This window comes from Nomascus leucogenys, chromosome 22a (assembly GCF_006542625.1).
Source record: "Nomascus leucogenys isolate Asia chromosome 22a, Asia_NLE_v1, whole genome shotgun sequence".
Taxonomy (NCBI): Eukaryota; Metazoa; Chordata; class Mammalia; order Primates; family Hylobatidae; genus Nomascus; species Nomascus leucogenys.
The window spans coordinates 113,872,015-113,897,792 of record NC_044402.1 but is presented as its reverse complement, the minus strand read 5'-3'; the positions used below and the strand labels follow the sequence as shown (position 1 = coordinate 113,897,792).

The 25,778-nt window shown below is 36.6% G+C and overlaps 1 protein-coding gene across 3 annotated transcripts in view; it reads right to left on the bottom strand.

Annotated features, from left to right (window-relative positions):
* SPAG16 (sperm associated antigen 16) overlaps positions 1-25,778 on the bottom strand; it is a 1,147,205-nt gene that overhangs the window by 1,032,069 nt on the left and 89,358 nt on the right. For all 3 annotated transcript variants that reach the window (XM_004092023.2, XM_003254035.3, XM_003254036.3), the window contains one exon: positions 19,685-19,794. In XM_004092023.2, coding sequence (XP_004092071.1) covers positions 19,685-19,794 — 110 coding nt within the window. The remainder of the gene's footprint in view (positions 1-19,684; positions 19,795-25,778) is intronic.

Below are 25,778 nucleotides of genomic sequence, written 5' to 3'. Positions count from 1 at the left end.
TTGCTAAAAAGACTGTCTTTCCCCATTGATTGGTCTTGGTACTACTGTCAAAATCATTTGATCATATATGTGAGGGTTTATTTCTGGGCTGTCTAGTCTATTCCATCAGTCTATATGTCTGTCTTTATGCTAGTACCATACTGTTTTGATTACTGTAGCTTTGCAGTAGTTTAGAAATAAGAAAGTATGAGTCTTCCAAGTTTGTTCTTCTTTTGCAAGATTGTTTGGGCTAATCAGTGTCCCTTGAGACTATATGAAATTTAGGATGGGTTTTTACGTTTTTGCAAAAAAAAAAGTCTTTGGGATTTTGATAGAAATTGTGAACATAGGATATGTTTACATTTATTTATGTCTCCTTTAATTTCCCTCAGCAATGTTTTTTAGCTTTCATTGTACAAGTCTTTCATCTCTTTGATAAATTCCTAAATGCTTTATTCTTTTGACACTATTGTAAATAAAAATGTTTTGATAATTTTCTTCTCAGATTGTTTATTGTTAGTGTATAGAAATACAAATGATTTTGTGTTGGAATTTGGAGTCTGGAAATCAGATTCTCCCCCTTCCCCAAGGTTTGCTGGGTTTTTTACTATTGTTTGTGTTTATTTTTTAAAAAGATTTATTGTTATGGACTGTCTCTGGTCAAGGATCAGTAACCTTACTGTTTTCTCAGGATTTTTCTGACCCTGCACCTATCCCCGGGCTTGTGTGGTCACTTTCTAATTTTCCCCATATATGCAGTTTCTTTTGAATGTCACAGACTTTAACGTTTGGCTCCCCAAAGTGGGGAATGAGAAAAACGAAGGTGGGAAAAGGAGACTTGGCCCTTTAAGTCCCTGGAAATCACTTCAGCTAGAGACGGAGACAAGGGTGAATAATGGGGTAAGACAAAACAACAATGGCTATAAGCCTCTTTGTCTGCACCTCTATGATAAAAAGCAGTAGTTAGAGATAAGGGCACAGATCCCTGATATTTGCAGGAACAGGGTGCTTTTTGCCCACCCAGGCTCCTGCAAGGTACTCCTGGAATTTGTGTGCAGTTGCCTGCCACAGAGCTAGGGTGGCTGAAGGTAGGTGCTGATATACTAAGAGTTGAAATTGACCCAACTTAACTATAATTTACTGTCCAATCTTTCCTGTGGACATTGAAAGACTTCAACAGACTCTAGACTTTCCAAATCATTATATCAGACAGATTGTCTAGATGAGGAGGCATCCTTGGTGCTTCCCACTCTGCCACCTTCCCATAATCCTCCCTTCTATGTTTTCTTACCAGATCTTTACAATATTTTAAAACACGGTTTCCAGCAGAAACCCAGAAGGGGTATTAGGGATATAAATATGTTTACAGATAGAAACAAAACAATCTAAATATTTTTTCATTAGGGAATAATTTTCTTTTAAAAGAGCATGCATTTCATTCCAACCCAAAAGAGACTAAGAATTAATTTGGGCAAAAAAAGGATGGAAGAAACAAGTTAGCAGCCCCTTATCTTTTCTAATTTCCTTTCCATTTTCTTAAAATACTTTTAATAATAGTGCTTCTTCACCTTTCCAGCACTGTCATTGAATATACAGGTCAAAATACAAGGTGAAAGGTAGATTTTTCATATATTACAAATATTATAATCTAGCTCCAATTTAACTCTACAAGGAGTCATTAAAGTAATGAATTTGGATACAGTGGATGCCATTTGATCCTTTTTTTCCCTTCTACAATAAAAAAGGAAATTCTATATATAAATATTACCTTTTAAAACTATTCAAATCTATATGGCACTCTTCCATTCTGCTGTTCCTTAAAATAATATGTTGACACACTGAAAGTTTCACATGTATAATCATCATTCTTAGTCTCAATAAAGCAGTAACTTTTTTCTCTTAATTTTGACTTATGAGATTGCAGAAACCATCCAATTAATTGCATAATGGCTCTTATTTCCTTTAGGATAAAATATATTCCACAGGTAAAATGAAATTATGTTGTAATATTTAGTTATCTTTACAAAGACTAATCCACTGACTATTTTACTAATCCACTGATTGGCTAAAAAACTTTCAGAAGAAAATGGCTTCCCTAATGTTCACAAAAATTGTTCCCCTAATTCAAGAGAAAATAGTTTAAACCATAAGAATTGACTTTAAAATGTAACCAACTTTGTAAAATATAAAAGTAAAATGTGATTTATAATGTTATAAAAAATATATAAGAATTATCATGGAATATCAACAAGCTAGATACCCAACTGGCTTGAGAAGTAAAGATATGCAATTGTCTAAGGAAGATTAGATGAGCTTATAGAGGCATGTTTTAGGAAAAGTTATCAATCCATGAAACATAGAATGAACTATTGAAAGACAGCCTGCAAGTTTGTGAATGTAGGCCATGGAGATCAGATTTAGAAGGATGGGAGTGAGAACTAAAGGAAAATGGGGAAACCGCAATAGGAGGTTTGGGATAGTTTCAGGAGACCTCTCACAATCTCTGCTAGATGCCCTCCTAAATTGAACCAAAAAATATATATATTTAATCTAAGTTTGTTTTGCAAATGAAATTTCAAGACAAGACTCTTAGGCCCTTTCCAATAGGATCTGAACCCATGCCCCACTCCCAGGAGAAATTCACAACCTATTAAATAATATGGAAAAAAGGCATCAATGGGAGTCTGGAAGACATTGGGAAGAATATGATTTAAGACAAGGCCACAATTCTGAACTGAATAAACTAGTAAAATGTAGATACTATTAGAAGACATTTCAAAGATGAAGAAATTAATCTGTTTGTGAAATATGATAGTTATTTGTGAATTGTCATGTTATTTTCATCTCAAAACATAAATTGCTGTAGATGACTCCAAATATTGTTATAAAGCTATAGTATAATAATATAAAAATTTAGAGGCATCAGCAAAGAAGTGAAATTTGAAAACATATTATAGGAAAGTCATTTTAGGAAAACCAACAGTATTTTAGTACATGAATTTTATGGAAAAATAAATTTATTCTGAGTTATAAGAAGTTATACGTGTGTGTGTGTGTGGCCAGAGACGAAGAAATCTGAGACAATGTACTTAAAAATCTTAAATCTTCACATCTCCCTGAACTCTCTGGCCCTGCAAAAATGGCCTGCTTCTCCCTTTTAGAGATGAGCACACCTCTCTTGACCAAGGGCAATTCAGAGTCTTCTGTCTTATGAGACAATACATGCCATTCTTACAATATATTCCCCACCCTCCTTACTGGCCAACAGACCAAAATTCATTTAAATAAAAATAAAACCTATTCAGGTAAGTAATGACTCTGCTACAAAAATGAAAAGAACTACTTCCAAGGAACTGCAGGAACTAGCCAACATGAACCTATGGGTGCCACGACAGTACATGCAGAATTGGGTCCTGAGGTTACTGAGATAAGAGAGGTAGAACATAAAGTTGGACAAGGCAGAGTTTATCAATATGAGAGTATTCTAACACAGAACTTAACACCCTAGCAAGGAAACTGGTATTTATATGAAGCTAGAATGGCTCTTTGAAGCTTAGGGGAAAAAGTGATTACCAAACTAAGTGAACTAGAAAAGCCAATGCTACATTCCACAACAAAGGAGGATGTAAATACTCAGAGAAGTGAGCCTGTGAGAGTGGATACACCATAAAAGGCCAAAAATCCCATGAGATAACCATGTCCACTGGATGACCAGAGAATACATCCACTAGGAAAGCAGTAAGGTGGGAGGAGCAGCAACATCATTGAGAAGCTCAGTTGTGGTTCTCTAAGATGACACTAGAGAGTATGTTATTAGAGAACTACGCTCCCTGAAAGCAATTTAGATTATAGACTCCTGAGAAAGCAGAGGCCAGCCAGAAGCACCTAAATGCCAAAAGCAAGATGGGCACAATTATGGAAGAGAACACCAAGGTGGTAAGGGCTATCAGGATATCCTGAACCACAGAACACTAGGAAGATAGTCAATAGAACATAGAATCTTTAGAGGGCTGAAAGATGGGAAGCCAACAATGGTAATGTTCAATCTGTACTACCAGAAGAATCAGGATGGATGATCAGGATACTGAGAGCAGCAACCTTGTAAAAAGTCACTATCTCTTGCCTGGTTTCCAGATCTTAGAAAGTTTTCACACACAGAACTTCCTGACAAAAGAAGTTCAGTCTCTAAGAAAAAGGATCCTCCTACACCATAGCAAGTACACACAATGATTCCTCCATTCCTTCCCCAAAGGCTTATGTAAAAATACACTAGAGAAAAAGAAAGACCCAGACATTGTGAAACTATTGACACAGGGTCTAGCATGGCATTGATACTCAGGGACCCATAGTTTTATAACTCTCACCCTCCACCCCTCACCATCTTAGAGTTGAGGCTGAGGCATATAGGGACTAAGTAATAAATATCGCTTGCCCAGGTCTGGCTCACAGTAAGATGGAATCCATGAACCCATCTGATGGTCATTTAACAGATTCCAAACAAGTTGAAAGAACATACTTGGTATTTTGCAGAACTTCCACATTAATTCTTGACCTGTGGGATACATGATACTATGGTGGGAAATGCCAAGTAGGACACTTGAAAACTGCTCCTTTCCCTGTCAAGTTAATAAAAAATAATACTGCATGTCGGAGAGGGTGGTGGAAAATTGCACAGATTTAAATAAATGATATAGATGTGGATGTTCTCATCATATTTCCATGTAATCCCCTAGTCTAGTTTCTATAATAAACAAAGATCTGGAGGATGACAGGAGACTACTGCAAACTCGACCAAGTAACAGCCTAAATTGCAACTGTTCTACCTGATATGGTACCTTTGCAACAGCAGATTAACATGTACTCAGGCACATCGTGTGTAGTCATTGATCTGGCAAATGTGTCTTCTCATAAAGTGAGATTAGAAACAATATGCATTCAGTTGGGCAGACAACAGTACATGTTTATGTTCTTGCCAAGGTTAACATTCCACTCTAGTCATAAAATAGTCTGAAGGGAAATGTGCTCTCTAGAAATATTACAGAACATCACTATTTATTGTATTATGTTAATCAGAATGGATAAACATGATGTTTACTAATAATAAGCTTTGTATGTTATAATTATAGGCAAAAGGAGCTAGTTGGTGCAAACAGGACAGTAGTTCATGTCTTATATGCTTTGACTATCTACAGATGTGCTCAAGAGAAGACACAGTTTTGGAATGCCAGGAGAATAAGGTCCTATAAACTTGTAATAGGAACCCACTGCTGCCTCTGTGGCAATTCATTTAGGCTTTATATGCACTGAGTGTATCCACCATTTGGTATACACTCAAGTGGCATACACTCTATTGGAGTGTATATCATCATTCAAGAGGATTCATATAATCTTCATATACACTGATTAAGACCTAGAACATTCAAAACAAATGAACAACTTATTTAGACATCCAAGACAACCCATAAGCTTAGCTTATTTTTGCACTTCATTATGAGAAGGCCAGGAACAAGTAGGGCTAGAAGATAAGTCAAGATGGGTCAGCAAGATACTAAATACTCTGCAATCTTAGCATCATGTTGGGGGATATATTTCTATAATAATAGGAATAATATCAGCAACAATAATATCTTTGTATTTACATAATGATTTTATAACATATAAAGTGTTTATACATATATTATCCAATATGTCGCTTATTGTTATAAAAGGAGGTTGCCAGATCCAACACAAGAGAGACAGGAGTAGAATCTTACTGTCCAAACATTGTTCAAGAATTCAATCAGAAAATAATGGGGTACAAGATTGAGAGAATCATGTAAAGATCTGGAACATATGGGCTGTGCCATATGTGGTATCTTTACTGAAGCAGATAAAAATACCCTCTACTACTTGTTAAGAGGCTACTGATTTGGTGAATGTTTTATTCTCTCCTCCCATCTGTGACAGTAGTTAAACCAAGTTGCCTTTACATGACAAAGACAGCAGAAAACTTTCTACTCCTTTGCCTCAGGGCCATATAAACTCCCCTATTCTCTGTTAAACTAAAGTAATCTTGATCATCTTTATATTCCACTATATTGCTAAAATCACCCTAAATGGATCTGATGAGCAGGAAGTGGCAAGTACTCTAGATGTCTTAGCAATATGCTTGTGCCAGAGAAGAAATAAACACCAAAGAAATTCTGAAGCCTGGAACATGGTAAGATAATGCTTCTAAATAAAAGGCAAAGTTACTCTATCTTTTGTCCTCCATGTTGAATAAAGAACATAGTATAAATGATGTTTGGATGCCAAAAAGTTTACAACATGTCCAGGATATAAGACAATTCTCCTTGGGCCTTATGGCCCAGCAGACCCAATGGTGCTCAAACTATCTATAGAAAATGAAGATACTATAGGAAGCCTATAACGAGCCCCAACAGAGGGCCACAGTACTGACCTCTAGACTTCTGGAGAAAAGGCATGTTCACCTTGTTGATAACTACTTTTACATATTGTCTATTAAGGGTTAGCTCCTAGTATGTTCATGAGCTCTGACAGATATTGAGGACTTATAACACCAAGTGAGTAAGTAAACTGAATTGCTCATCATTAACCAGGAGGTCCTCAAAGACATGAGTCTGGACACGTAAAAGCAATTCATCTTAAAAAAGGAAGAATTATAATTGAAATTGTGTTAGAGAACATCAGAAAAGCACAAGTAAGTTGCATGAGCAGGTTAACTTCCAAACTTCCACTCCTGTTTCAATGTCACATATCCCTCAACTATACCTACGGCTTTGTGAGATACTCACCATGACCAGCTATCAGAGAATGGATTCAAAAAAAAAAACTAGCCTGATTTCCATATAGGTTTGTACAATGTGCCACCCAAATTCAGCTGTAAGTGGACAGTCACTGGATTATAACTCTTCCAATGGGAGCGCTGAAAGACAGTGATGAATGAAAAACCTTCAGGTGAACAGAAATCTTGGCAGTATATCTGATCACCTATGTTTCCTAAAAACATAAATGGTGCAGCAGATACATCTATACCTATTTATTGGCAGTGGCTATCAGTTTGGCTGACTGGTTAGGGGTTTGTAGAAGAATAAGGTTGGAAATTTTGAGATAAGATCTAAGCAAATGGTTAGTGGCTACACCTCTCACAATAGGCAAAAGTGTGGAAATATTTGTGTCCCATGGGTATACTTATTTTAAAAACTCCACTGCAAAACAGGTTTTCAATAATCGGGTGGATTACATGCCTTATCCTGTGAATATTGGCTATTTTCCTTGGCCCTCCCTCTGTATGCTCAATAGGATCAGGTAGCCATTGTATTAAAGATGAAGACTATGTATAGAATCAGTAACAAAGACTTCTCCTAAGCAAAGTTGATTCAGCTACCATCCAGTGCTGAATGTCCAGCTTACCAACAGCACAAACCAACATGGAACCCTTTTTATGGCACCATACCATGAAAAACCTGCCAGCCACCTACTGGCATACTTATTATGTTGGACCATTGTAGAAGGGTCAGTGTTTTTTTATTTTCACTGGACAAAATATGTGTTCATTGTATCATGTAGGGTTCGCTACAGAAATCTGATTGTAAGTCTTCCTCCAAGCCTTCCCTAAAGGAACAGCAGTCATTAACATAGAGAACTCTTTTGCTTCATACCTTTCAGATATAATTAGAAATTGGCTCTGAATAAATGCCCTTTCCTAGGAACCCCAAAACACCATCTAACAGCCAAATTAGGGGCTTATCATAGCCTTCTGATCAACAGTGTTGTGGTATAAGTCTATTTTACAGTAAGCCCAGTGGATTTATGGACCCAGTCCTTAGCTGTTTCCCTGGTTTCTGATTGTATTCTTGGAATAGATACATTAGTCAATTAGTAAAATCTCACTGGCTTCTCGATTTAAGAAATAAGTGCTGCTACAGTAGGAAGGGTCAAATAAAAGCCCTAGACCTTCCCATACCTACCAAGAGAGTAAACCAAAAGCAAAGTACATTCCTGTGAGAACTACAGAAATTAGTGCCACCATAAAGCATTTGAAAGATATCAGTGATAAATATCCATCACATTTCCACTTAACTTGATAGTTTGGCTTTAGAGGAAAATTGACAGGTCTTAGAAAATAAATGTGGATTTTTGTAAACTTGATATGGTATCATCTATAATAGCGGCTACTATTCCAGATTGAATATTTGCCTTTACTGCTGTCAATGCTCTACATGTCTACAAATTCCCTTATTTATTGTCATGTAATACCAGAGACTAAGTGTTTTTGACCAAAATAGGCATCTTGCAGTAAAAGAAGTGTGGTTATGGTCTAAAAGCCATGAAATTAATGGTAGAACATCACCCAGAAACATATGGCCCAACAGAAAAGTAGAATAGCTTATTAAAAACTCAGTTAACTGTGTTAGTTTTTTTTAAAAAAAATCCTCTAATGTTTTTCTCACATAATCATAAAAGCCAAAAGTCCAGAGAATAGAAGTAGCTCTTCTCATTATTATATCTCAAAACCAACCTGCAGAGATTTTGCTTTCTGCCCCAACAATTCTGGGCTCTGCTATTACATGGCTTAAGTCAAAAGCCATGCTATTGCATGACTTAAGCCAAAATATTTCCTATTAGTTTACGAGTATGGGGGTGGACCATGGCACACAGGGAAGGCACCAGCAAATTGAAAGTTAAGTCTTCCATCTAATGATTCATGGACCTCTCTGACAGTTTGGCTCTCAATTATCAAGTAGAAATTGGTTTGCTTCTAATGGGTGGGTTTGGAGAGAACCTTCTGGAGCCCAACAAAAAACCTAGGTCACATTGTAGTACTTCCATGTGAAATGATAAATGTCAATGAAAAGTTCAATGAAAAGTTATAGGTATCTACAATGACAGGAGTACTAAATATTCACACTCTCTAATGGTGGAAGGAACATAGAGTTCTTCACAGGACTGAAGATATGGGACAACCTACCAAGTAAAGAACCCCAGTAAGGCAAGGTGCTGGCCAAGCAAAGACAAATATTGAAGGAGTACTAAAAGAAGAAAGAAGCATATCAATTTCTTATCACGACTGGAAATAGACTGTTCAGACTGGAAATAGACTGTTCAGCTATGAATATTTTTGTTACATATATAAAATCAATGATTTTGGGGTCCCTCCCCCAATATTATGTGTTAGAAATTCCTTATTTCATACTCACATGTCTTCCTTGGCTCGATTTGCTACTAGAAAGCTCCTTCCTCAACAGTCCTAACTCCCACCAGATGGCCCAAGCTTCTGGATTATGGTAACACTTTTTCTCCCACTGTGCCTCCAACACATAAGATGGTGGCAGTGTCCTGCTACTACCAGGCTCTGAGTTGTCTCCTTGTCCATTATTTGACATCTTAGTTGTCTCCCTGTCTCCTACTTGGTGTCTTAGTTCTACTATTAACTATGTAACCACTTCTGTGTATTACAAGTAATTTTGTTCAAAAGACCTAAAGTAGTTCTGTTTTCTGTCTGAAACCCTAGATGTTTTCCTGACTTTGCCTGAATGAAGATGCAAATCATCAGAAAATTCACTAAATTACTGCTTATGGAATTGCAAAAGCAGAAAACATAATTCTTCACAATCTTTTCTCTCTTTTATACAAAGGATACATTATGACGCTTTTGCAGGTGAACTAAAACTGCTCTCTGAATAAAGGGGGCAAACTATCTTGTGTGAAATGCTTGTACGAGATGGGACTGGAGAGAAAAGTAAAGCCTGCAGTAACACTAGAGCTTGCCCTATGCCCACCACCAAGATCTGGCACATTACCATCCAGAAGGATGCAGTAAGACATGAAGGTTGTGTATAAGAGAGGAAAGTTTTCATTAAAATATACTAATGTGTTTCAACCCTAAATTTCTACAACTGCCCTATTTACTTTAGCTACAATTGGTGCTACATGCTGCCCAGCATCCCTGCCTGCTCTGCTCCAATGTCCCTGGTAGCTCACTGTCTCATGCATTAACAAAGAGCCCACAGTCAGTCCCCACAAATCCATCAATAGAGAAGACACTCATGCTAGGTAGGAGGTTTGACTGTGACATAGAACTGAATATCTTTACTTATGAACCTGAAATAATTTTATAACCTAACCTAGTCCCTAATCCATGAATGTGAACTCTCAACCAAGGATTGCTACTCATTTGAAGAAAAAAAGTAATAACAAAACAAGACAAAAGATAATAATGAAAATAAACACACTCTGGAGAAGATAGAGAAGAAAAATCAAGGAACAGAAAATCATTTTTAAGTTTAACTATTTTTAAAACATTCATGCCAGTTATTATTTGACTAATAAGTAGATTTCATTACATTAATTAAGACAGACTTCTAAAAGAAGTAATTGGAGAGTAAGAAATAAATCTTGGAAATGAATAATAGAATTTTCAAAATAAAAACAAATTCAACTGATTGACTGATAGTGATAAACTATCAAGTGTTAACATGGAAAGCAAAGCTGATATCTATCAGAATGCAAAGCAACAATGATAGAAATACAGGAGAAAATTAAGGTTTATGAAACCTAATTTATCTATTAGGAGTTTATCTAAATTTATCTAATAGGAGATTCAGAAAGAGTGAAAAGAAACAATAAATCAAATAAATACTAAAAAAGAAATTCCCTGGGCTAAAGGAACACACCAGGCTTTAAATTGAGAAGTCCTATGTGTTATGTGAGAGATGAAAAACAATAGAAAATACTTAATAGCTTCATCTAGCTACATTCTGCTGAAATTTGACAATTCCTTAAAAAAATAAAAATACCTAAAAGAAAAAGAAAAAAGAAGGATAAAGATAAAACTGGAAGTTTTATAGAAGCACAAGGATTCAATGCCTTCCATATTCCAAAAGAAGTGTTATATCACCTGCAAAAATTTATTTAAAAATGTAACTAATAACAGTTGACTCTTGTAAACTTTACACACATATCAAAGATATAAGCAGGTGAGGAGGATGGAAATGGAGAGGATGTGTGAGAAAGATTTCTTTAGAGAAAGCCCTCCTGTAAGTCCCACTCCTCTAAGACTTGAGGAGGAGATTCACACTTTAAAACCCAGTGCATGGGCCTCAAATAATACCCCCCAGGGAGGCTGAAGTTTGTTTTTTGTATCTAGAAAACACAGTGGATCAGTGCCTAATTTGCAGTCTCTAATAGTAAGATAAAGACCTTATGGAAGAATTGTAATCCCCTTCTAACAATGGATCCAGGAACTAGAATGTAATGCCAGTAGAAATATTGGCCTAAAGTTTTAAAATATCCAAGAAGGTGGCATAAAAGGGAAAAGAGACCCAAGTAAAAAGAAGCTATGAGGTATACCACTAGGGGGAATATAGAGAGGCTTAGCACTGGTCCAGGAAAGGGAATTTTTTAGAGGAGTTGGTAGGGAAGTCTGACGAGCTCATGATAGTGCTTGTGATGGTTAGCACAGAGTATCCACTTGATTTCCACCTTTCCACCTTTGTCTGAGGAGATAATCCCTGTGCTACCTGAGGCAACAGTGATGGCTTCCCCTGAAGCAGCTGCCAGGCAAGATAATGTTGATTCTCCTCAGGAGCCACTCTCAACACCCCTGTTTGCTTCCAGACGTATAAATAGACTAAAGTCCCAGCAGGCCCCTAGAGGTGAGTTTCAGAGTGTGACCCATGTGGAGGTGCGCTACATTCAAAAAGAACTGCTTGAGTTTTCTAATTTATATAAACAGAAATCTGGAGAACAGACATGGGAATGGATATTAAGGGTGTGGGATAATGGTAGAAGGAACATATAGAGTTGGATCAGGTTGAATTTATTGATTTGGGACCACTAAGTGAGGGTCCTGCATTTAATGTTGCAGCTTAGGGAGTTAAAAAGGGTTCTAATAGTTTATTTGCTTGGTTAGCTGAAATATGGATTAAAAGATGGTCCACTGTGAGTGAGCTAGAAATGCCTGATCTCTGGTTTAATGTAGAGGAAGGGATCCAAAGGCTTAGGTAGATTGGGATGGTGGAGGGGATTAGTCACTTTAGACCTACTCATTCCAGCTGGGAGGGTTCAGAAGATATAGAAGATATACCTTTGATCAATGCCTTGCAAAATAGATTTGTGAAGGCAGCATCCACATCTTTGAAGAGCCTTGTAATTGCTCTTCTCTGTATGTCAGAACTAACAGTGGGAACTACAGTCACTCAACTACAAAATTTAAATATAATGGGAATAATTGGATTCCATGGTGGCAGGGACCAAGTGGCAACACTTAACCATCAAAGGCAAGGTGGGCAGAGTTGTTGTAATAGACAGCCGAGGCAAACCAGCAATCAGAATAGTCTGACTACTGTAGAGCTCTGGCATTGGCTAATTAATCACCATGTTCCTAGAAATGAAATTGATAGGAAGCCTACTGCATTCCTACTTAATAAATACAAGTGGAAAACTTCTAGGTCGAATGGACAAAAGACTAATTTGAATTCTAAAAACAGAGAATCAATCAATTTCCAGACGAGCCAGTTTACGAACCCAGGATCCCTTGAATGAAGGGGAGGCCAGGTCCCCTTGAGGAGGGACCCCACTATGCTACTGATAATTTATGCTGTTAATCTTTCTCCCATCCTTCCCCAAGGAGACCTCCAGCTTTTTACACTATAACTGTGCATTCGGGAAAGGGAAATGATCAGACATTTCAGGGACTACTGACACTGACTCTGAACTGATGTTGATTCCAGGAAACCCAAAATGTTATTGTGTTCCTCCAGTTAAAGTAGGGGCTTATGGAGGTCAGGTAATTCATAGAGTCTTAGGCCAGGTGCGGTGGCGCATACCTCTAGTCCCAGCAATTTGGGAGGTCAAGGCAGGTGGATCACCTGTGGTCAGGAGTTTGAGACCAGCCTGGCCAACATGGCAAAACCCCATCTCTACTAAAAATACAATTAGACGGGTGTGGTGGCACATGCCTGTAGTCACAGCTATTCAGGAGGCTGAGGCAGGAGACTCACTTGAACCAAGGAGGGAGAGATTCCAGTGAGCTGAGATTGTGTCACCGTACTCCAGCCTGGGTGACAAAGTAAGACTTCATCTCAAAAAGAAAAAAAGAATAGAGTTTTAGCTCAGGTCTGACTTTCAAAGAGCCCAATGGGTCCCCAAACTCATCCTGTGGTTATTTACCCAGTGCCTGAATGCATAATTGGCATAGACATACTTAGCAGCTGGAAGTACCCCCACATTGGCTCCCTGACTGGTAGAGTGAGAGCTATTACGGTGGGAAAGGCCAAAAGGAAGCCATTAGAGTTGCCTCTACATAGGAAAATAGTAAATCAAAAACAATCATATCCCTGGAGGGACTGGGGAGATTAGTGCCACCATCAAGGACTCAAAAGACATAGGGGTGGTGATTCCCACCACATTCCTGTTCAACTTTCCCATAAGGCCTATACAGAAGACAGATGGATCTTGGAGAATGATAGTGTGTTATCAAAAACTTAACCAAGTGGTGACTCCATTTGCAGCTGCTGTACCAGGTGTGGTTTCATTGCTTGAGAAAATTAACACATCTCCTGGTACCTGGTATGCAGCCATTGACTTGGCAAATGCCTTTTTCTCCATTCCTGTCCATAAGGCCCACCAGAAGCAATTTGCTTTCAACTGGCAAGGCCAGCAATATACATTTACTGTCCTACCTCAGGAGTATATCAATTCTCTGGCTTTGTATCATAATCTTATTCAGAGACCTTGATCGCTTTTCACTTCCACAAGATATCACACTAGCCCACTATATTGATGACATTATGCTGATTGGATCCAGTGAGCAAGAAGTAGCAAACACGCTGGACTTATTGGTGAAACATCTGCATGACAGAGGATAGGAAATAAATTCGACTAAAATTCAGGGATCTTCTACCTCAGTAAAATTTCTAGTGGTCCAGTGGTGTGGGGCCTGTTGAGATATTTCTTCTAAGATGAAGGATAAGTTGCTGCATTTGGGCCCTCCTACAACCAGGAAAGAGGCACAATGCCTAGTGGGCCTATTTGGATTTTGCAGGCAACCACATTCTTCATTTGGGTATGTTACTCTGGCCCATTTATCGAGTGACCTGAAAGGCTGCCAGTTTTGAGTGGGGTTCAGAACAGGAGAATGCTCTGAAACAGGTCCAGGCTGCTGTGCAAGCTGCTCTACCACTGGGGCCATATAACCCAGCAGATCCAATGCTGCCTCCATAGGTGAATCACAGTGGAGGCCTCTCGGATTATGGAGCAAGGCCCTGTCATCTTCTGCAGATAACTACTCTCCTTTTGAGAGACAGCTCTTGGCCTGTTACTGGGCTTTGTGGAAACTGAATGTTTGACTATGGGTCATCAAGTCACCATGCAACCTGAACTGCCTATCATGAACTGGGTGCTTTCTGACATATCTAGCCATAAACTGGGTCATGCACAGCAGCAGTCCTTCATCATATGAAAGTGGTATATGTGTGATCGGGCTCAAGCAGGTCCCGAAGGCACAAATAAGTTACATGAGGAAGTGGCTCAAATGTCCATGGTCTCCATTCCTGTCACTCTGCCTTCTGCCTCCCAGCTTGCACCAATGGCATCATGGGGAATTACCTATGATCAGGTGACAGAGGAAGAGAAGACTAAGGCCTGGTTCATAGATGGTTCTACACAATATGCAGGCACCACCCAAAAGTTGACAGCTGCAGCACCACAGCCCCTTTCTAGGACATTCCTGAAAGATAGTGATGAAGGGAAATCTTCCCAGTGGACAGAACTTAGAGCAGTGCACCTGGCTGTGCACTTTGTATGGAAGGAGAAATGGTCATATGTGTGATTATATGCTGATTTATGGCTGCAGCCAATGGTTTGGCTGGATGGTCAGGGACTTAAAAGAAGCATGATTGGAAAATTGGTGACAAGGAAATTTAGGGAAGAGGTATATGGATGGACCTCTTTGAGTGGTCAAAAACTGTGAAAACATTTGTATTCCATGTGAATGCTCACCAACTGATGACCTCAGCTGAGGAGGATTTTAATAATCAAGTGGATAGGATGACCTGTTCTGTGGACACCACTCAGCCTCTTTTCCCAGCCACCCCTGTCACCACCAATGGGCCCATGAATAAAGTGACCATGGTGGCAGGGATGGAGGTTACGCATGGGCCCAGGAACATGCACTTCCACTCACCATGGCTGACCTGGCTATGGCTACTGCTGAGTGCCCAATTTGCCAGCAGCAGAGACCAACCCTGAGCCCTCAATATGGCACCATTCCTCGGGGTGATCAGCCAGCTACCTGATGGCAGATTGATTATATTGGACCTCTTCCATCATAGAAAGGGCAGAGGTTTGTCCTTACTGGAATAGACACTTACTCTGGATATGGGTTTGCCTATCCTAAATGCAATGCTTCTGCCAAGACCATCATCCATGGACTCATGGAATGCCTTATCCCATGCTGTTGCACACAGCATTGCCTCTGACCAAAGCACTCGCTTTATGGCTAAAGAAGTGCAGCAGGGGGCTCATGCTCCTGCAATCTACTGGTCTTATCATGTTTCCCCATCATCCTGTAGCAACTGGATTGATAAAATCATAGAATTGCCTTTTGAAGTCACAATTACAACACCAACTAGGTGACAATACTTTACTAGGCTGAGACAAAGTTCTCCAGAAGGTGTGTATGCTCCGAATCAGCATTCAATATATGGTACTGTTTCTCCCATAGCCAGGATTCATGGGTCCAGGAATCAAGGGGTGGAAGTGGAAGTGGCACCACTCACCATCACCCCTAGTGATCCACCAGCAAAATTCTTGCTTCCTGTTCCCACAACATTAGATTCTCCTGGCCTAGAGGTCTTAGTTCCAGAGGAAGGAACGCTGCCACCAGGAGACACAACAATGATTCCATTAAACTGAAATTTAAGATTGCTACTTGGACACTTTGGGCTCCTCCTACCTTTAAGTTAACAGGCTAAGAGAGTTACAGTGTTGGCTGGGGTGACTGGCCCAGACTATCGAGATGAAATCAGTCTACTACTCCGCAATGGAGGTAGCAAAGAGTATGCATGAATACAGGAGATCCGTTAGGATGTCTCTTAGTATTGCCATGCCCTGTGATTAAGGTCAATGGGATATTACAACATCCCAGTCTGGGCAGGACTGCATATGGCCCAGACCCTTCAGGAATGAAGGTTTGGGTCACTCCACCAGGAAAAAATCCACAACCTGCTGAGGTACTTGCTGAAGGCAAAGGGACTACAGAATATATAGAACAAGGTAGTAATCAATACCAGCTACGACCACGTGACCAGCTGCAGAAACAAGGACTGTAATTGTCATGGATATTCCCTCCTTCTTTTGTTAAAACCATGGTTGTAAATGTATACACTGTACTAAGAATACATCTTCATTTTATTTCCTTTCTCCCTTATCACGTGATATAAGATTTACTGACTTCACATCAACATTTAAGTATTGTTAACTTTATGTAATAGTATTTGAGTTGGGGACTGATGCATTTCTGGTTGTATGAAGGATAGTTGTTTTATGTTAGGCATAATTATGACCTTATTATTATCTTTATTTGAAGATTATGTATGATCCCAGCAGATCTGTAGGGGTTCAAGTTGATAAGGGGGGGACTTGTGATGGTTAATACTGTCAACTTAATTGAATTGAAGGATGCAAACTATTGATCCTGGGTGTGTCTGTGAAGGTGTTGCCAAAGGAGATTAACATTTGAGTCAGTGGGCTGGGAAAGACAGACCCACCCCTTAATCTGGGTGGGCACCATCTAATCAGCTCCTAGTGCAGCTAGAATATAAAGCAGGCAGAAAAATGTGAAAAGACCAGACTGGCCTAGCCTCCCAGCCTACATCTTTCTCCATGCTGGATGCTTCCTGCCCTCTAACATCAGACTCCAAGTTCTTCAGTTTTGGGACTTGGACTGGCTCTCCATGCTCCTTAGTTTGCAGACAGCCTATTGTGGGACCTTGTGATTGTGTGAGTTAATACTTAATAAACTCCCCAAATATATCTTATTAGTTCTATCCCTCTAGAGAATATATATATATAGATATAGATACAGATATAGATATAGATAGATATAGATATATATCCTGTTAGCTCTATCCCTCTGGAGAGCTCTGACGAATACAGTGCTCATTAGGATAAATGCTTTCTGATTTTGCCAAGTTCAAAGAACTCTAAGCTATCATAAGGTATCTCAAGTCAAGTAACAACTCTTCCATTCGTCTTTAATTTCTCCCTCCTTGCACCTTCGACCTTGCCAGTTAGCAAACTAGGGAAAAAGTAAGAGGAAAAGATTTACGAACAGCCACACACCACCACCATTACAACCCCTTCCATACTGCAAATGTCTAGCCCAAAGAAGTTCCCAGCTGAGGGTTAGGTGAAAATTTAACTTCATGTTAAATATGGAGCATTTGTGTTACATAAAGCTGGACATATTTAATTACTGATTTGAGACTGTGTTTTGCAACCAGAGTAAACACACACTTAACTAATAATTTCATGAAGCCTGAATGAATTATCACCCTAGGGTAAGGGTTGAATTACCTCCACTGAGCAGCTTTAAGATTCAGTAGGTCACATAAATAAAGTTGTTATTATGATTACACCTCACTGTTCTAGTTGTTCAAAATACTAGTTTACTGGTACATTGTATTGCATATGGTATTTTTTACTTCCCAACAAAATAACAAGAATCAGACCAACAGCAATTATTGCTATCCTCTAAGACATTAAAACAATGCCTGTAAAATTCTGGTGGAAAATTAATTTAAAACTAGAACTCTAATTCCAGCAAAATATCAACTCAGTGTAAGGCAGAACAAGAATATTTCAGATGTATGAACTTAGATCATTTATCTCCATTGGCCCTTTTTGAAAATTACTCAAGGAGATACTCTAGGAAAATAGAAAAAGCAATCTATAAAGGAAAATATGAGAATACATAACAGGGGCAGCTGAGTGTAAGCCAATGAAGTAGAAGAGAGAGAGTGTTTACAAAAGAGAAATCTTTAAATACAGTCCTATGCACTTCAGGTATTCTCCTTCCTCCTCTACAGTTCTAGTTAAATTTGCAATGTCTGCAATAAATCACATTTACTTAAACATAATCCATTTAAAGGCTGTTTATGGGATTAAATATTAGTATTACAGACAAAGCATAGAATAGAATTAAGACACAGAACAAATATAAATGTTATCAATTATGACAACATGCATAACGTAACTCAAATCAAGTCAGTAAAGTGCTCTAAATGCCTCTTTGTTATGGCAGAGTCAATAGATATCATGTGAAGTGAATTATTAAAAAAACAGAAACAGAACTCAGTCATTTGTTATAATAATGACAAGAAAATTAAGAGTAATATTAGTAAAAATGATTACTCAGTGAAAGTGAGGATTCACTTTATTTTATACTTTAGCCCTGTAATATGACCTACATTTTCTATCATGCTATATTACATTAAATATCAGAATGCAACACCATAAAATAATATATTATCCATAAATATGCAATGTACTTTTCCTATATTTTAGTAGCTTTTTTCACATAAAAAGTCAACCTTGCATTATTAATCTAAACTCTTATAAGCTATAAGAACTGAGTGAATGAATCAACAAGTCACTTCTAAGTATGACTTACTACCTGAAAGAGAATACTTATACCGTTAGAAGATGAAAATGTTTCTGATGACAATCACCTCCATCATTCCAAACATCCTTAAATCTGATATGAGTCTACGTCACATACCATAATCTATAATTTTGATAGAAAAACAACAAAATACTAATCTGAAAAAGCACAAGATTATAATAAAAAGCTTATTATAACAAAAAAGTGATTAGTTTTTATTTTATTCAAATATTTTATATAATACCAGAATCCAATGCATGTTTTAGAGAGAGAAAAATATTATTGGCATTACCTAAGTAAATGCTATTATTTGAATTCATAAAAATCTATTCTTCTTCTAGAATTACTAAGAAGCTATTACAATTGTAAATATTTTTATTTTAAAATAAGTGCCAGATATTTTAGAACTCTAAGGTAACAACTGCCTTACAAGAAAATTCATTACCTGAGCTAGACTTTTATGTAATTTTCATAACAATAAACTAAACTCTTCACAGGTTTTATGTAATTTTCTTCATTTTTGATCTCTTTGACCAACCATTTTTAATACCATTTTCTTTAATCACTGGCAAAGATTTAAACTACCAGTCTGATTACAAAGTGAAAGTACTCAAGATATAGATTGTTAAATGGAGCATAACGCTATTTCATTCTACCTTTAAAGAGACTAAGTAAAGTCTGACGTTACATTTTGAGAAAAGATATAACAAGATATGACCTGGGAGCGATTTCTTTTAGACAGAGGTAATTTCAAGCAGAAAAGTTAGCAGGTGAGCAGACATGATCATGATCATGATTATGTTGGGATGGGTGGCAGAGTGATTCATTGAGCTGTCTCTGCTACTAATAAGCCTGTGTCCCTGAATTAACTACTTACTAGTAACATTTGGATACCTCCACTGTCCATGTATAAACTAAGCAGCCCGGAATATATAACCTCTAAATTCCTTTTCCGGTAAAATGATACCATATGAGTGAATGGATCTAAAGATCTGAGAGTTAAGTATGACTTAATGCAAACAAAAGCAAATATCATACCTTTGTACTGCCTTTCATCTTTGTTTTACATTTGTTTTGTTCCCTGGCTTCACGAAGACCTTTCTGAGTAGGACCTTCTGGTGCATTTTCTTTTTCACGACTACGATCAACTACAAGACAATATAATTTATTCTTAATATTTGCACTGCTTATCAGTATAAAATGCTTGCAACCAAAAATATGAAAACCAAGATCTCAATGATGCATGTATTTTTTTAAAATTCATGAAATTATTGATACCCAAACCATACCAAATGCTTTATGTGTGGTCTCAAAATTCAGTTCCCAAAAATGCAGAGAGGCATTACTACAAGGTTAATTAAACACACGGTGAGCCAGTTACAGAGCACAGTTATCATATATCCAAATTCCTGTTATCACAAGGCTTTGTGTGTTTATAAACAGAGTTAAAGATGGTGAAGGAGAGAATGATAAGAAATGACAAAACTTCCCACATGAAACTAGATAATAAATGTTTTTATTATAAAAAAGAGAATATTGTATTAATAAGATATTATTGTCTATGCTTCCCTATGTTAAGGACAAAAAGGAAAAACACAAGGTAATATTCAAAATAGTTGTAACACTGGTCTCCTGCTTCTCATGGACATAATGAGCAGTCTTAATGGAATCATTTCAGAGTGGGGAATTGACAGAAAAAGTCTCTCACATTTTTCTACATATAATATATATACATATATAAGTACACATATTTCCACTTGTATTTCTAAACAGTAAGTTGATTGCAAAAAACTAAGGTTATAATCACTAACACAAATAAACAACTAAATGTTACAAATTTTAACACTAGATTTATAATAGAGAAAAGATGATGAACAAAGAAATGTCTGGATGATTTCAATGACAAGGCTCTCTTAAGAAATCCTGAGATTATAAAGGCAGAGAATAAAATGGCTGGCATTTATTTTATTTTATTTTCTGACTAATTTTTTCTATTCAATACCCGTTCTAGACAAAGGAGAAAATCCTCAAAATAACTCCAACAATAACGTTAAAAAATGCTCCATAACCCCATGTTACATGAAAGTACTTGAGAGACCTGGGTGTCCAAACTACCTGTCCTCCCCGAAGGTGCTATAAGCTAGAGTCCCACAGCATCTAGGATACTGAAGTCTAGAGGAAAGGCAACAATTACAGCTTGTTGAGATTAAGGGAAAATATTTACTTCTGATTCTCCTTTATTATATTTTCCCTTTCAAATTCCAGGGGTGTCAACCTGATAATAATTAAAAACAATAACTAACATTCATGCCTCATTGATCTTTTATAATATAATGTCCACTATTCTAAACAACTTATATGTACAATTTTATGCAATTATGTAAATAATCTTGTGAAGGTCACACTACCTTTTGTTCCCATTGTATATGAGAAGGGGAATGCACATAGTAATATCAGAGGAAAGAAAAGAGAAATCAGTAGGGAGAGAAACTCAAGAATCCAACAGATAATTCCAGGAATATAAGCAGATCTCATGTAGCATGCAAGACATTGCTAATAGGCCACTTCATAAAAGAAATAAAATTAAAAAGCAAGCAAACAAATATGGTAGGAATTACAAAAGTGGAAAATCCAAAAGGGCATGGTTTATGTGTATACATTGTTGCTCTACAAACAAAATGAAAAATACACACTTTAATAAAATTTTAGGAAAGTATTCAACATTTAAAACCAAAACGTAGGAATAAACATTGCAGAATGTACAGGGCAGAAAAAAAAATGCTTTTCAAGTATTTCTCAATGCAGTGAGAATAAATATGATTTCCACTCTCCAGCAAATAAGCATCACTTTTACTTACACAAAAATTTACAGAACAAATGAAAGGCGCAGACAGTAAAGGCTGTATCACGTTCAGTGTTAAGTGCATGTAATTCTCAGATTCCATATAGCACTTCTCAATGTTGAGTAATATCCCAGCAAAGTCTTTGCCTCTATCATAGCTTCTCATGGCTGTCATCTAATGCTTATTAATGGCAAAGGCTATGGTACCAACAGGTACTGTGTAGTTTTCCAAATTTTACTTAGGTAAAGTCAGCATTTTAAGGCATGCATACTTTCTTGAGATAAAACAAACAGCAAATAAACAAACACACTTTCATTTATAGAAATTCTAATTTATTGTACCTTCCAGTGTTAAATTTTACCCATTCAATTGTTCCTTCATGTGTGTACACATTCAATCAATGTTAACATGTTCAGGCTCTTGGATAAATATCAGAAAGACATAAATACCATAATTTAAAAAATATTTATTGAGCACTTACTTTGTGCCACTCCCTAACTTCCTTATAGACCAAACAAAACTGAAAAGAGAATTTTTTAACTGAAAAAGATTTTGAAGAAATTGTCTATAATTTACCTCAGAGAAACAGAAAATGTCTAAGAGATTAGGACACATGTAAACTAAAATGAGGAGATTGGTTAGATCTATGTAATTAGAATTCAGAAAAAGAAACAGAGTTAAATTAGAAGATGCTATATTCGAAAAAAGTATTAATTAGACCATATAGTCTAATAATTACATGAATTTGGCATCTCATAATGCAATTCTGAGCAGCAACAAAACACGAACTTAAAAAGCAGCAATTAATTAAACTATAAGAAATAATGAGTACTTGCTCTACTGTTAATTTTGAAGTACTAACTTAAGAGCTACTTTGCTTTACTATATATGACATTTATTTCCTCTTTAAAGCTCCGAAGTCAGCTTTCACAATTTTTCACTTCACCAAGCATTTACAATTTCTAGAAGGTCATCCTGAATTAATAATTTCCTATACATTATAAGATATACTAAAATGCAATTATATGTATCATTATGATCTGGTTTAAAAATAGGCATTATTGCACTGAAACTGCAACCTTATAGCAAACAAAAATAACTAATAAAAGGATGACAATCAAAACCAGTAGATTTCATAAGCTTTTTGAAATTAATTTGCAAAAAAAATTTTTATCTCATAATACATAATACTAAATAGTGCTTTCTGTATAGTGCCATGTAAATATTTGATACATATGACCCTTGATAAAAATAAAAACATAATCTGTAATTTTCAGTTTAAATATCTACTCAATAATAATTATTTCATAGTTTCTCCCAGAAATTTTTCTACTTTTGACCTACCACACAGAATAAATGTAAAATTGAAAACTCTTTTCAGGTGAGATTAGGTAACAAAGCATTAATATTATCTTTGTATGGCAGCAAATATGGGGTGATTCTTTAAAATATATTTTATCATTGTCTGAATTTTCTATAATAAACGTCACTTTGGTAGTCAAAAAAGTATGTTTAAAATATTTTGCTAACTTTGCTCCAAATCATTGCAATTTGTGTCTTATTCCCTAAATTTAGATTAAATAACAATTAATGTGTCTTGTTCCCAAAGTTTAGAGGAAATGACAATCAATTTGTTGTTTTCTAACTTCAAAGTAAATAATGTTTAATTTGAAGAATCTCTATTGACATGCCAACTTCTGCCCAAAATAAATGGATGGATGGATGGGTGGATGGATGGATAAATGAGAGAGAGAGGGAAGTATTTTTAAAACTAAACTTAAATGAGCAAGTAAAGAGGGAGGAAGTAATATGAAAATATGAAGAATGACAGGAATTATGAGGAACAACCACTTAACCAATAAATTGTCTTTTTTTTTTTTTTTTGAGACGGGGTCTTGCTGTGTTGCCAGGCTGGAGCGCAGTGGTGTGATCTTGGCTCACTGAAACCTCCTGGTTCAAGTGATTCTCTTGTCTCAGCCTCCCAAGTAGCTGAGATTACAGGCACGCACCATCACGCCTAGCTAATTTTTGTATTTTTTGTAGGCGGGGTTTTACCATGTTGGTCAGGATGGTCTTGATCTCCTGACCTCATGATCCGCCTGCTTTGGCTTCCCAAAGAGCTGGGATTACAGGCGTAAGCCACCATGCCCAGCCTCTTTTCAAATTACAGTTCCTAAGTAGGATACCAAGTTTTAGCAACTGGAGACGTGACAAGAGTCTAAGGGACCACAGACAAATGCTGAGATCAGAAGCTTAGGGAAAGTGCTTCAAGTTCTGTATCTAAAACTAGAGTGTATGTTTACAAAGAGCATAAAATTATTCAGTACAGGATTTAAATAATTACTTTTGATCAGATAGTTGGGATATATAACTAAAAAAACTATTTCCCCATGTTGGGTCAGAATTTCTTTTGACTAAAAGCCATTTCAAAATATCACAGATCAAAATACAAGTTTAATCTCCAAAGTACCTTGTAAATATCACTCAAGAAAAACATGCAATATGTTCTTGTATGAATTAGACTAAACACCAGGAGATAATTTCATAAGAGAGTTATCTGTCAGGCACCAGTTTATTTTAATTGATATGTCAAGGATAAATATATAAAATTTAAACCATTAGAGTAGAATGAATCATTAGAGATTAATTGGTGCAAACATTAACCCAATTCACAAAGTCCCTCAACCTTTAAGCTTTCTTACATATATTCTTTTTCAGACTATTTAGTAATTTTTGGAGTTACAGTTCATGAAATTATGATAATTTCAAACCATCCTTTAATATTTATATCTGATTACATTCTTCTTATCTTAATATGAAAACAATTTTTGATGTTGACAGAAATGTACATTCTTTGTAAATATGCAATAAAGAAAAAGGGTAGGAAGTAGTCATATAACAGAGAAAATTATGTTAAAATCCTGGTGTGTACTTTCTGATATTTTTTCTTTGCATATATTCAACAGGCATACACTTGTACCATATAAATGTTTTTACTTCTTAACATTATAAGTATTTCTTATGCATGATTTTTAGACTTTTTATTATTGTAGGATCCACTATAAACATTCACTGGTGGTTAAAAAGTGAGATTGCCCGTATTGTTGTGTTACTTTTATGACTGCAATAAACATCCTTGTGCATAGTCCCTTAGGAATCACTGTGCATAACTGATACTACTTTAACATAAAATATTAGAAAAGTAGGAAGGAGGAAGGGATGAATAGGCAAAGCACAAAAGGTTTTTAGGGCAGTGATACTACTCTGTATGACACTAAAATGTTGGATACATGTCATAAATGTGTTGAATTCCATAGAATGTACAACATCAAAAGTGAACCCTAATGTAAACTATGGACTTTGGGTGATATTAATGTCATGGACACTCATCAGTTTTTACAACTGTATCAATCTGGTAGGGGATGCTGATAATAGGGGAAGCTATGTCTGGGGGCAGGTGGTATATGGGTGGCGGCAGGTGGTATATGGAAAATCACTGTACCTTCCACTCAATTTTGCTATAAACCTAAAACTGCTATAAAAAAATAAAGTTTATCTTTTTAAAAAATGAAGCCAGCTCACAAGAGAGAGGCAGCGACCAGGTCCTAAGGACATCATCCGTCTGGATCTAGTCATGTCTGAGAATACTGCCTGTGCCTTCTAGCTATCTGAGCCAAAAAAAAAATCCTCTTTGCCAAAAATAAACACAGGTATACTCAAATTTATGCAATTTATTGTATGTAAATTATGTACTTTAATTGTACAGATAGGTGTGTTTTGACAAATATAAACAGGCATGTAAGTACTACCAAAATTAAGATATAAAATATTTCCACAATACCTCAACTTATTTTCCTTTTATTTTACATACCTTATAAACATTACCTTATGACACTGCAATTTTTATTTTAATCAGTCACTTTTCTTCTGAGGAAATTAGAAAAGGAAAACATATTTCTTACTTTAACCAGAATTTAACATTTTTAATTCTCTGTATTCAATTGTGGTAGATCTTAATTTCCTTCTGGCAAATTTTCTTTTTTGCCCAAAGAAATTTCTTTAGTATTTCCTGTTGTACAGATAGGCTTGCAACAAAATCTCTCAACTTTCCTTTATCTTAAAATATAATCTAAATTTTAAAGGATATTTTTATTGGATATACAATTCTGAATTAAAATTTTTTCCACACCTTAAAAATGCCATTTTATTGTTTCTAGCCTCCAGTATTTCCTATGAGAAATCAGCCTGTATTTGTATTATTGCTTTCAAGATTTTCTCGCGCAGTATGG